The 13,214-nt window shown below is 42.7% G+C and overlaps 1 protein-coding gene across 1 annotated transcript; it reads right to left on the bottom strand.

Annotated features, from left to right (window-relative positions):
- Positions 1–5,907: 5,907 nt before the first annotated feature.
- On the bottom strand, positions 5,908–10,636 carry LOC108936647 (caspase-6-like). The gene is made up of 7 exons (XM_018756154.2): positions 10,328–10,636; positions 9,519–9,567; positions 8,655–8,868; positions 8,248–8,324; positions 6,940–7,115; positions 6,352–6,508; positions 5,908–6,187 (listed from the first exon to the last, which is right to left on the bottom strand). The coding sequence occupies exons 1-7, from the start codon at positions 10,382–10,384 to the stop codon at positions 5,964–5,966; spliced, it is 954 nt and encodes a 317-aa protein (XP_018611670.1). The 5' UTR covers positions 10,385–10,636; the 3' UTR covers positions 5,908–5,963.
- Positions 10,637–13,214: the final 2,578 nt, after the last annotated feature.

The raw sequence follows: 13,214 nt of genomic DNA, 5'->3' as shown, positions 1-13,214 counted from the left end.
GCAGACGCATGATTTTTCAATAGTTAGTTTGTTACTTTCCACCATATGAACCAATGTTCATCACACGAGTTGCTCCATAAAGGTTTATCTGAATATCAACGATTCCTAATCACATTTTTTTTAAACACCTAGATTACATGAGTATCTGCATGAAAGTTCATCCATTATCATACAGTTATGATCTCAAAGTCGCAGTGCACGAACATTTACACCTTACATGAACTTAATAAATCATGGCCGAAGTAAGTCCAGAAGAGATGAGTTTTCAGACCCTTTTTAAATGTGGACAGAGTTTCAGCAGTTCTGAGTGAGAGGAGGAGGTCGTTCCACCACAACGGAGCCAGAACCGAGAACCTCCGTGCTTTACCTTTCATGTGTGGGACCACCAAGCAGGCAGATTTGGAAGAGCGTAGAGGTCTGCTTGGGGTGTAGCAGATGATCCAGTCTTGTAGATATCTGGGAGCAGTTCCATTGATGCTTTTGTAGGCCATAACCAGAGTCCTCAATCTGATCAGGGCAATTATAGGAAGCCAGTGCAGAGAGACAAGGAAACGAGATATGTGGAAACGCTTCAGCAGGTCAAATGATTTGGATGAGTGGATGATGTCACTGTCGAGTAGGGCATTAGGTAAAATGTAGGTCATGTACATCCTCTGACACATCCCTTGAGCTCATATGGTACAGTTTTGCTCATAAAAATGAAATCCCGCATGCAAATGGAAACATTCATGGTAGAACCTGGAGGGTGGGGGGATGTTCACTGGTACATGCCACCACCCTCCCTTCCCAGGAGGTTTATTTTTCTCTCTTTGACTGTGAGTTGGGACCTTTCTGTTTTCCTCTCCGTCATTGCCCAATGCCTCACGATGATGTTATTTCCAAACGTGTTCCATCAGTATTTCTGATCTTTTTCAGTGTCCTTGTTCAACATCCGAACCCTATGAAGAGCTCTGTGTGTCCCAGGTGAAAATAAAACAATCACATTCATTTTTGTATTTTATTAAGGAAAGACATTAATATAGGACACATTTCATAGTGATGGCCTGGACACTGAGCGCTCACAGGGCTGCATCACTCTGGATCGACGGAAAACATGTATGACCACATGGAAACACACATGACCACATGGAGACACATATGACCACACGGAAATACATATTACCACATAGAAACTGTTCTGCTGCTCCAGAGAAAAAGGCTGCACGCGCATTTTGAACATAGAAATGGTTAATACTTTAACAGCTTGGAAATAAGCACTTGAAGGACCTGCACAAGTCACATTGACTGATTTGATTAATATCTTATGATTCTAAATATATACTGCATTTTCCAGAACTGTAAAGTGCGAGAATCTCATACTTAATTCCTACGACAAAAATGACTAATGGATTTTAATCCTGAGTTTCTTTAAAGATGTATTGAACTCGCGATGAAACAAACGGGAAAGTATAAGAGCGTCGAAGATGTGACGCTTTCGGGCGACGCTTCGTGTGAGTTGGTTGCAAAAACTGTCCAGTAGATGGCGCTGTGACCGATTTCACAGGCAGCGTCAGAAGATGTGTGTTACTGGTCTTTTTCCTTTCCCAAGGATTATGTTAATATTGACTGAAATAACACACACACACACACACACACACACACACACACACACACACACACACACACAATCTGAAGCTGCTTGTCCCAGGTGGGGTCACAGGGAGCCGGAGCCTAACTCGGTAGCACAGGGCAGGAGGCTGGAGGGGACACACCCAGGATGGGATGCCAGCCCATCGCAAGGCACCCCAAGTGGGACTCGAACCCCAGACCCACCGGAGAGCAGAACCTGGTCAAACCCGCTGCGCCACCACACCCCCCTCTGAAATAACAACTTAAACAATTAAACAGTGGATTTACTTTGCTTGTGTCCTGTGTATTTCATGCCTTACACTATTATCTACTTTACCCAAACCATAGTTCTGCTTTCCTACAGAAATGTATCTGCTATTTGACTATTTGGCCATCAATATGATAAAACATTTACACATTAAAACAATTCTTAAAAAAAAAAACTCGTAAAAAGCCTTTCTTCTATGTAATATTGTAAAATACATTAATCACAAGTTTTTTTTTTTTTTTGCATAAAGTAAAAAACTAACCAGGTGAATTAGTTGGATGGAAGTTTTCTGGCATTTCACTATTTCTGACAATTCATTGGACTTTTTGATATTCAGCAATAATCCATTTCAAACCTTTATTATTACTATTATTATTATTGTTGGTGGTGGCAAAGTTTAACATCTCTATCATCGATGTTCGTCAAATCCACCCATGTGGGCGTGTATGTGGAGCAGCAGTGTCGGTGTAGCTGACTTCCAGGCGATTCAGGGGATGGCACTGGGATAAATCTGTGTAGCCATGAGTTGCCAGTCTTTGTCCATTGCTTTTGCCACTCAGCTTCCACCCAGACTTTCGGTGATATGTTATCACTGTTGTCAATAGCTGTATCACGTATTGATGGAATGGTTTTCAAGATTTCAGGTAAAGTTGCTTTTGTTGGCCAGAGGTAATAGTGATTAGGTGACTATAAAACAATGAGCTTTTATCATTTAGGGAGTGTTTTGGATTGTGCAATTCTCCTGATATCAGGAGGAGGTATACTGCTTGTTGGTGTGGAGCAGATGCAGCCAGATACAATTCTCATTGTGGTGCTCAATGCACAGTCTACTTTCTTGATGTGGGCACTTGTAGCCCATACAGATGCACAGGACTCTGCTGCAGAGTATATGAATGCTATTTATTTATTTATTTACCAGATGCTTTTGTCCAAAGTGACTTCCAATGAACTCTATGTAGTGTTATCAGCCCACACACCTCATTCACCAAGGTAACTTACACTGCTAAATACACTACTTACACTGGGTCACTCACCCACACACCATGAGCTTTTATCGTTTAGGGTTAGTGTTAATGTTTAGACCGACCTACTGAGGTTATTTGTAGCTCTTTGAAGTTTGCTCCCCATGAGAGGCCAACTAGTCTTCTCAATAAGTTGTTCCTTGCATTTACTTTCTTTGACAGTCAGTCTAGAGGGTGTTTGTAAGAAAGTGTTCTGTCAAGTGTTACTCCAAGATATTTTGGGAAATTGTCTGAAGGAATGGCATTCCCTGTGCATGTAACTTTCAGTTTGTAGTCTGCTAAGGCATTTGTGAGGTGGAAGCAGCTACATGCAGTCTTACTGACATTGAGCTTGAGTCTCCAGTTTTGAAAGTAGTCATTTATTTTGTTCAAATCAGAACTTAATGTCATTTCTATTTCTTGGAAGTTTTCTGCTGCAATTAATAAAGCAATATCACCCGCGCAGGTGAGCTTCTTGGACGCTGTTGTTGATATATGAGCAATACATACATTGAACAGCAGGGGAGCAAGAACCAATCCTTGGGGAACACCGTTCTTCAGGAATCTTTTCTTACTGCTGTCCTTCCCTGCTGTCATTGTGAAGCTTCAGTTGGTAGTCAGAGTTAGTATAAACTTAAAAATAATGTCTTGTCCAGAATTCTTTGATAGAGTTTCAGTGCTAGAGCTTTGTGCCAGATTGTGTCATATGCTGTTGACAGGTCATCGAACACAGTGCCACTTTTTAGGCCTTTCTGAAAGTTCTCCTCAATGTTTTCAGTTAATAACATGACTTGGTCGGTGGTGCATCTTCCTTCTTGGAAACAAGCTTGTTCGTTGGGCAGCTGTGGGTTGACACTTGATTGGATGCAGTTATAGACTAATCTCTTGAGTAGTTTGTATGTGATGCACAGCAGGCTGAAAGGTCTGTAGCTACTAGTTTCTTCTGGTGGTTTACTCAGTTTAAATATCCCTATCACTTTTGCATGTTGCTGTATATTTGGAATTTTGTTTTCTTTGAGACATATGTTATAGAAGAGCCTAAGCCAGTTGATTGTCTGTTTGTTAGCATTTATGATGAATTCTGGGTGTATGTTGTCCGGGTCTGAAGCTTTACCAGGTTTGAGGCATTTGATTGCTGTATCCGTTTCCTGTCATTTGCCATTTTTGATGAAATATGTGGCCACATCTGCAGCTTTGATAGATGTGTTGTTGGTTTTTGTCTTTTTCCTTGTGCCAGGAAGTCTGTGGATGGCTATCCATGCCTTCCTATTAGAATGTTAGAAATCCACACTTTCCACTGCTTCTCTCCAGTGTATTTGTCTGGTTTTGTCTAGGCACTCAATTAGTTTGGTAGCTGCACTTTTGTGCTTCTTCATTAGTTTCAGCGCCTTGGTGTTTCTTGTATAGTTCTTGACATTCTTTGTCGCACCCGGGAGCAAAGAGTTTTCCAATACCTCTAAGAATATGTTTTTTGCCTTTTTCCATGATTATTTTGGTCAGTTTATTATATAATTCATTTAAGTTCTCTTTAGTTGGTTCTTCAAGACTACTTATAGCTTCTTCAGTGTCTTTGGCAAAGTTGTTCCAGTCGGCTTTCTGCAGATTCCAACATTTAACTGGGTAGATTGGTGTGAGCATGATCAATGCAGGGTATTGTCTGATCTTGGAAAAATACCCAATACCCAAATCCCAAGGTCTGGATTTCTGCCACTGTTCCTTCTTCCAGAGTGAAAACTGGCTGGTTGCTTCTTGTCATAAAGAAGTTGCAGGTCGGCATTTGATGCCCAGTTGACTAATTCTTCTCCATTGTCTGAGTTATTGCGGCAGCCTCAGCTGACATGTTCACAATTAAAGTTGCCTGCAGATGTATTTGGGTGGCTAAAAACTGGGAGAGATGTAAAAATTGCTTTTGGTAGTTTGTACACATTCATGAATTTGACTCCATCAATATGCGTAGCTATTCATTGAGCGTTGCTGTTCCTTGGTGGAGTTGTCGCATCGGAAATTTGTACGTCTGAACTCGCTAGTGTGGCTATGCCATAATGGTCTTCATATACAGTATTGCACAAAAGTCTTAGACATTTCAATGTTTCACAAAAATATTTGTTTTAGGTGGTTATTTAATGTCTTCTGTATTAGTGTCAATGGGAAAGAGCATATTTTAGATTTCCAAGCATTCCTTTTGCAAAAAGTTACAGTATTATAGTAAGGGTTTTGTAGGTCATTAAAGAAAGAAAAAATAGTAATAAACTACTTTCCAAATAGAGAACTTGAGATCTTTGTATGGAGAACCCATTAAGTGAAGCAGAAACAGCTGTATAGAGGCAATAAAACTGGGCAAGGGATTTTGTTAGATGTGGCAGTTTAACTCTCAGATCTTACACCATGGCAAGAGAGAGTACAGCAACAAGACACAAGGTGGTCATCCTCGGGACAAGCGCTTGTTGACGATGGATGATTACTAAGTTTTGTAGGAAGTTTATTAATTAAGAGCATTATTTTTGGAAGCATTCTCACTTTACACCTTTTCTCCCCAAGGGCCCAAAACTTTTGTACAGTACTGTATAGCTTTAACAAGGTTGAAGCCAGGTATCTTTAGCTGGTCATTGGAGTGGGTGTGCATTTCTTGAAGCAAGATTGTAACTGTGTTGCGTTCAGTAGCAAGTTGCTTGATGATGTCACATTTGGCAGGTGTCAGTTCTTCAACATTAAGTTGTAGAGCTGTTGGGTCGGTCAAGTCTTGAAAGGCTTTTCTCTGCAAAGTTCTTTTTTGTGAAGTTGCTGGCATAGTGCTGGGTAGTAAGACTACTTTGATTGATTTGAAGAGCATTTAGCCAGTAGGATCTCAGCCCTCCCTCCAGGATTAGTATTGGCCACCAGTGTTGAATGAAATCCATGGGGGTTCAAGAATTGCTACCTCCTTGTGGTTACCACTGAGCAACGTCCCTGATTGTTCTTGTTATTTTTTATTTCACTAGCCTGACATTAAGTTGCCTCACCTTGGACAAAGTGCACTTGTTAAAAATGGTTTAATTTTTTTTTCCTTCAGCAGCTCTGAAAGACATTGCTACTGTACAAGTGAAAGGTCATTCATTCTTGGCCCTGAAGTACAGTTTCTTGGTCAGCATGGAGGCAAAACAGGGCACCTGCTTTTTGGCATTGACATTGCTCGTGCTGCGCATGGACACCTTCCTGTTAACCAGCGTCAGCAGTTCGGTGAACTCCAGCGATGTCCCATACTGCTTCAGCACCTCACACAGGTCCTGGATGTACCAGGAGCCGTGTTCAATGTGGCGGAAAGAGAAGTACCCTGCAGGAAGGACAAGCAGCACCAGATATGCTCTGAATTTCATGAACAGGTCCATGCTGAACATGACGGAGGGAAGCTGCCCCATCTCACTGTAGGTTGTTGCTGATGCTCCCTGCCGCAGTGAGGCCATCAAGACTTAATGTGTGCTGTCCCGCGCCTCTCACCTTCTGCCACGGAGTAACACATGAGGAAGTCGGCACCAGCAGGCAGGGTGTTCAACACAGCCTTTTCCTCCACCGTCTGCTCTGCATTCCCTCCCAAGACGTCGTCATCGTCACACATGGCGGTCACTGGGTTGTCAAATTTCTCACCACGACATGCCTGTTGTCAGGCGAAATGAAAAATAAAATAAAAAGTCGCATGTGTATTCTCCACAACTAATTTAATTTATGTGAATATAACAAGGTTTCTCTTTCATTTTACAGGTGAAACTACCTGTTTCTGTGTTCTATATACAGTATATGTGTGTGTATGTTTGATGAAGACAAAGCCAACATTGGTTCTCAACATGTGTACTCTAAGGTGGTTTTAAATCATATGAGCTCTTCACTGCTTTCTTGAAGTTATTAGTTTGGTGGAGGTCACATCATCTAGTGTGTCAGGACTAAACAAGAAGTTACTTGAAGACATTTCTCAAAATGTGCTGGACCTCAGCCCTACCTCCAGAACTGGTATTGGCCACTGGAGTTGAATGAAATCCACGTCGTTCTAAATAAATTAGAATAGCTCCATGAGAGGAATGCAGTTCTCACCTGAATGATGAAGATTTTAGGTTTCCCCACCAGGCTCCTGCATGCATCCCCCTTGAAGAAAGACATGATGTCCTGTATGGAGATCATGTCATCCTTTGCATAGATGTTGTCTTTCTCCCCATGGCTCAGGAAAACACAGACGAAGCAGTCGTCATCCTCATGGCTGTTCTTGGAGGCTGAAGAACAATGATTCTTTAAAGGTTACTCTGGGGAAAAAAAAATCTGTTTTCGAATTCAACAGCTACAGCCCAACTGGTTTCTATAAGGTACTTATGTAATAGCATGGTAACATCTGTTAACTATTCATTAACACACTGCTTATATGTTACATCAGTAACACACACATACTGTCTGAAGCCACTTGTCCCAAGCAGGGTCGCGGCAAGCAGGAGCCTAACCTGGCAACATAAGGAGCAAGGATGGAGGAGGAGGAGGGGACACACCCAGGACGGGATGCCAGTCTGTCACAAGGGATCCCAAGCGGGACAAGAACCCCAGACCCACCCGAGAGCGGACCCTCGTTAAACCCACTGCACCACCATGCCCCCCACAGGTATCAGTAATACATGACATGCAATAGTGTAATAGTATGACATATTTGTTTTTTACCAATGTACCTGTGCAAAAGTAAAAAGTATCAACGCCAAAAACTGTGAAAAGTACCTTCTTTGGAAACATGCTTACACACAAGCAACGGAGAAAATGGACACGTTTATGGCTATGATTATTAAGTGCCATCCGCACTATCTGCCAAGGGAATTCACAGCCATCGTATACACTTTCAAACACCAATGCCAGAGAGTCACTTGGTGAACTTTATAATGCCACCAGCATGCAACAATCAGCCTCACACAAACATTAAGGGTGCATACAAAGTCAAGCTCCTCCCCCACCTGGGCTTCTCAGACCATAGCACTGTTCTGCTAGTGCCTGCATACAGATCTCAGGTTAAAGTTAACTGACCAGTTTTGGAGCGGGGGGCCCAGAACGGGATGCCACTCCATTGATAGGCACCCCCACCAGGGCTTGAACCCCAGGCCCTCTAGACAGCAGGCACCAGCTGTCCCCACCACCCTACCCAGGCTTAAGTATAAAAGGAGAGTATTCTGAGTCATCTTTCAATGGAGGAAACAGAGAGTAAGTCAGCACTGCGGATTTCAGGGGCACATGTTGTGCATGTTTCAGTGTAACGTACCATGTGATGTTGTAAATTATGAGCCTTCAGACCGCATGCATTACGGTACAAGTATAAAAATGTTCTGTTAGCAAGACATTTTCACTTTTTTATTAAAAAGGGCTTCAGTTCACCTCTTTCAAGCTTGCAAACCATCTCTTTCTTTGTGAGATCATTGTAAGGCGTCACTTCAAAATTCAGATCTTCAAGTCTCGAGTCAAAACAAACGTTTTTGTTCAGTTTCAAAACAAACATTTCTTCTACAATAGTTACAGTATCAACGGATGGTTCAATGAGTTCTGGAAACAAACCGAAATAAATCCTTAAACACGTTCTTTTTTAGGCAATACAATAGGACAAGGCAGGATGGTATGTTAACAATCACTGCAGAGAAATGAACTGTAGAGTAAATTTACAGCAGATCTACAGTGGTGAAAGTGCAATAATTCAGACAGCATTTATTAAAGGGTCATAGCAGGTAAAAAAAATCTCGTGTGGGCTGGACTGAGGTTCGAGTGGTAGTGGGCAGGCAGGTCTTTACCTTTCTTTAAGGTTTTCTCTGTCGGCGTCACTGCCTCTGCGCTCCGCCAAGGGCTCTTTGAAGCGCTTCTGGTTGAAGATCAGCGCCACGCCGCGCCTCTTGTGATTCATCTTGTACTCTTCGGAAGGGTCCATCCTTACCCGCACGAAAGTGTAACCTTGTGGGTGTTTTACTTCCAGTGGAATAAGTCTAAACCCAGAGGGATCGATCAAGTCTGAAAGGGACAACTTTGTCTGTTAAGTTTCATGAACACAACCATGAAGAAAGTCCAGAAATCCTGACTGATTCCATCTGGTACAAATGCAGAACAACCCCCACAAAAAGATCCAGGATCAACTCCTGCAGGGGATATTGTTTTTATGGCGCACTGACTGTAGGCGTGGTGGTGTTACAAGTGCACACGCGCACACACACACGTGCACACACACACGCGCACACACACACGCGCACACACACACACACACTTCTTACCTTACACCAAAGCCAGGGAATTTGTCCCTTAAAGCTGAAACACACACACACACACACACACACACACACACTGACTGAAACCACTTGTCCTAGCTGAAACACAATGTATAAAATATTTTTTAAGGTTTAGAAACTGAGTAAAAAAGTATTTTTAAAGCTGTGTCTTTAAGTCCATAAGTGCAGCACACGTGTCAGTTTCTATTTCTGGAAGCGGTACTGGATACGCTTTCAGTTTCAGTCCATGTGTCTTTCATGAGTGAGTGTTTTATTAAACGTTTGCGTTTGCTGAAGTGTTGCTCTTCTGTTGTGCGGTAAAACAGCGATGTTTACCCATACTGTGTTTGCAGTGAAAACAAAATACCTAGAACACTAGAGAATTTTGACACACCTCACCTGAAGGTAGTAGGTTTACCTGTTGATTTACTGTCCAGTTCAGTCTTCCCTGTGGAAAATGTTATGAGGTAATTAGAAAAATGTAGGGTTGGAAACTGGCCATAATCTCATGAGATTAAAATACAATAACTGCATTTCATACAGTGCTGCTTGAGAGTGCTTGAAGTCTTTGTGTCCCTTAAATAACCATAAGCACGAAAGGGTTACTTAGTGAGAAGAAGTTTTTCTCATCAGAAGTCCCTCTCATCTTCAGACTCTGCCCAACTACTTGTCCAGGCCATGGTGACATCCCGTCTGGACTACTGCAGCTCTCTCTTGTCTGGTCTTCCCGCTACTGCCATAAAACCTCTACAGCTATTAAAGAATGCTGCTGCACGAGTTGTGTTTGACTTGCCGAAGTGTTCCCATGTAACTGCACTTGGCTTCCTATAGCTGCCTGGATAAAATTCAAGACCCTGGTTATTGTCTACAAAAGCATCGACAGAACTGCTTCCAGCTATTTACAAGATTTGATCAGCCGCTATACCCCAGTCAGACCGCTTCGCTCATCTACTTCTGCTCGCTCGGTGGTTCCTATCAAAGTGGTAGAATGAGCTCCCTCTGTCCCTCAGAGCTGCTGAATCCTTTTTGGCATTCAAGGATTTTCAAAACCCATCTCTTTCAGACCCATTTCTTTCTTGATATCCTAACTACGCCATTAACTTCCATCACACCATCTGTCACAATCATTTCTCTATTTCCTATCAGTTCGATGTGCAGCTACTTGTTTAATGTGTGACAGTGAAAAAACTGGTATTAAACAAACTTACCGCGCTTTGCCAGTCCAGACAGACACTTTTGTTTACATTGATTTGGAGTAAAAACATGCGCTAAAGGAAGAACACGGAACTGTAAATAACACTGTGGCTAAGGAAGTGACACCAAAGCATCTGATGTGAAGGGAAGTCGCTAGTCCACATGTTTACACATGTCATATGGATGACAGCGAATAATTTCCCCTTCTTTTGGAAGTTCAAACTCTGAATTGTGAAAGAAATTTCCCTCTTTCCCAACCAGTCCGTAGGAGACCCTGAAACAATACACTCAGACACAATACTTTTCACGACGACATCGGCCGATAGGAGCGTCCCGGAAATTGGGCGTCTCCCCGATCAGTCTTATTTGCCAAGCTCATACATAATTCATTACGGGGCGTTACAATGGTACAATGTGTAACAACAATTTCTATAACAGTTTCTATGACTACTAAATTTTAACAACACAGAGCCAAAAACATTCTTCTAAAGTATGACCTGGAATTTGTAGAGAATGTTTACAATTCAGTGGGGGTGCGGTGGCGCAGTGGGTTGGACTGGCTTCTGCTTTCCGGTGAGTCTGGGGTTCGAGTCCCCCTTGGGGTGCCTTGCGATAGACTGGCGTCCCGTCCTGGGTGTGTCCCCTCCCCTTCCGGCCTTACGCCCTATGTTACCGGGTAGGCTCCGGTTCCCCGTGACCCCGTATGGGACTAGCGGTTCTGAAAATGTGTGTGTGTGTGTGTGTGTGTGTGTGTGTGTGTGTGTGTGTGTGTGTGTGTGTGTGTGTGTGTGTGTGGCGCGCAGTGGGTTGGACTGGCTTCTGCTTTCCGGTGAGTCTGGGGTTCGAGTCCCCCTTGGGGTGCCTTGCGATAGACTGGCGTCCCGTCCTGGGTGTGTCCCCTCCCCCTCTGGCCTTATGCCCTGTGTTGCTGGGTTAGGCTCCGGTTCCCCATATGGGACAAGCAGTTCAGAAAATGTGTGTGTGTTTACAATTCAATTCTTTTTTGCATACTCTCAAATGAATCTCTACCAGTAGTTTGTAAACGCCCCAGTTCAGGTTTTGCTGCTGAGGTGAACACATGATGTCTTTGTCCCTGTGGCATCTGGTCACCTTTCAGAAATTATTTCACTGACCATTACAGAAAGGTATTTAGCAGGACTCCATGCAACCACAGGAATAGCTCTTGGCCTTTTGTTCGACGTGGGGATTACAAAATATCAGCTGCACCATTTTATTACGCTGCGTTTGAGAAGGTCACTCACTGACAACAATATCACAATTTTGATCCGTAAAAGAATGTGAAACGAAATTAAAATTACATTAATTTTTTGACGTCGAACAAAGTCATAACCTCCTAGTAGTCAATTCAATAGCAGTTGATTAAATTAATATCCTGTAAAATGAAAGGCACTTTTGCAGTTTGTCTTTGTCTGCTAAAATTAATGTAACGTAAATTTAAATGTAAACACGTCTACATAACCCGTCACACTTTGAGGTCGAGCAGCTCTTGCATAATTTAACTGCTCTTGTAAGGGACTGAGTGTCAACGACGGCACTGTTTAGGAACTGGAATTGCCAGAAAGATAGAAAACTATTTGTCTCTTGTAAACTGGCTAAACCTGTCTGACAGGCACACACACACACACACACACACACACACACACACACACACTTTCAGAACTGCTTGTCCCTTACGGGGTCACGGGGAACCGGAGCCTACCCGGCAACACAGGGCGTAAGGCCAGAGGGGGAAGGGGACACACCCAGGACGGGACGCCAGTCCGCCACAAGGCACCCCAAGCGGGACTAGAACCCCAGACCCACCGGAGAGCAGGACTGCGGTCCAACCCACTGCGCCACCGCACCCCTTCACTAGTTAAACAGTTTCAGCATAATAGAGAAAAGGGTAATCAAGTGCACTTAAATTAATTAAACCTTCCTGTTAGAGAATTCTGCACCTAGGGGACTGAGACTCCTGCCAAGATTCTTCATTCCTGCCCTGTAAGCAGCTCTGTTTACATTTGTGCTGCTTACAAAGAGCTTGCTTTGTTAACTAAGAAGTATATAGATGTTTTGATTGATTAATTTACCAAAAAATGATGAAAATAATGAGCAGAATGATCTCTCCAAAGAACGCATGTATATATTAAAAGCGACATTATGTTTCGTGCGGTGTGGTGTAATGACCTCCCCCTCTCACTCAGAACTGCTGAAACTCTTGTCTACATTCAAGAAGGGTCTGAAAACTCACCTTTTCCGGACCCGTTTCGCCCAAGATCTCTCCAGCTCATGTACGGTGTAAATGTTCATGCACCGTAACTTTATGATCATGCTCAGATAAGCCTTTACACAGCCGCCTTTACACACTCCTCCATTGTATGTAAATGTTAATGTACATTTTCTTAAAAAAAAAAAAGTAGGAAGGTTACAAGGATTCATCTATCCTGAGTTTGATGCACCTACTCGAGTGATAACCATCGGTGCATAAAGTGGAAAGACACAAACTAGGTTTACTTAAGAATGAGAAGTCTGCAACTATGTTTCTCCTGCTCCTAATGTAATGCACAAATTGTATTTTCTCTGAGATGTTCGTCGCTTCGGAGAAAAGCATCTGCTAAATGAATAAATGTAAATGTAACGTGCACTCAGATATACAACATAACACAGTCTTATACATATATACATAGAGTATATACAACACTGTACCCACTGATTCCGGAATAGGCTCTGGACTGCTGCGAGCCTGTCTGGGATAAGCGAAAAACAGAAGTGTTTGTTTGTTTGTTTGAAATGCACAGTATCAGAAAAAAATAAATGTAAATGTAGAAAAAAAGAGCTCAAAATTAGAATGATTAATTGCTGTGTGTATCACCTTTAGTGCAACAGGATGGAAGTGTTAGA

Source organism: Scleropages formosus, chromosome 3 (assembly GCF_900964775.1).
Source record: "Scleropages formosus chromosome 3, fSclFor1.1, whole genome shotgun sequence".
Classification (NCBI taxonomy): domain Eukaryota; kingdom Metazoa; phylum Chordata; class Actinopteri; order Osteoglossiformes; family Osteoglossidae; genus Scleropages; species Scleropages formosus.
This window is presented reverse-complemented; position numbering and strand designations above follow the sequence as displayed.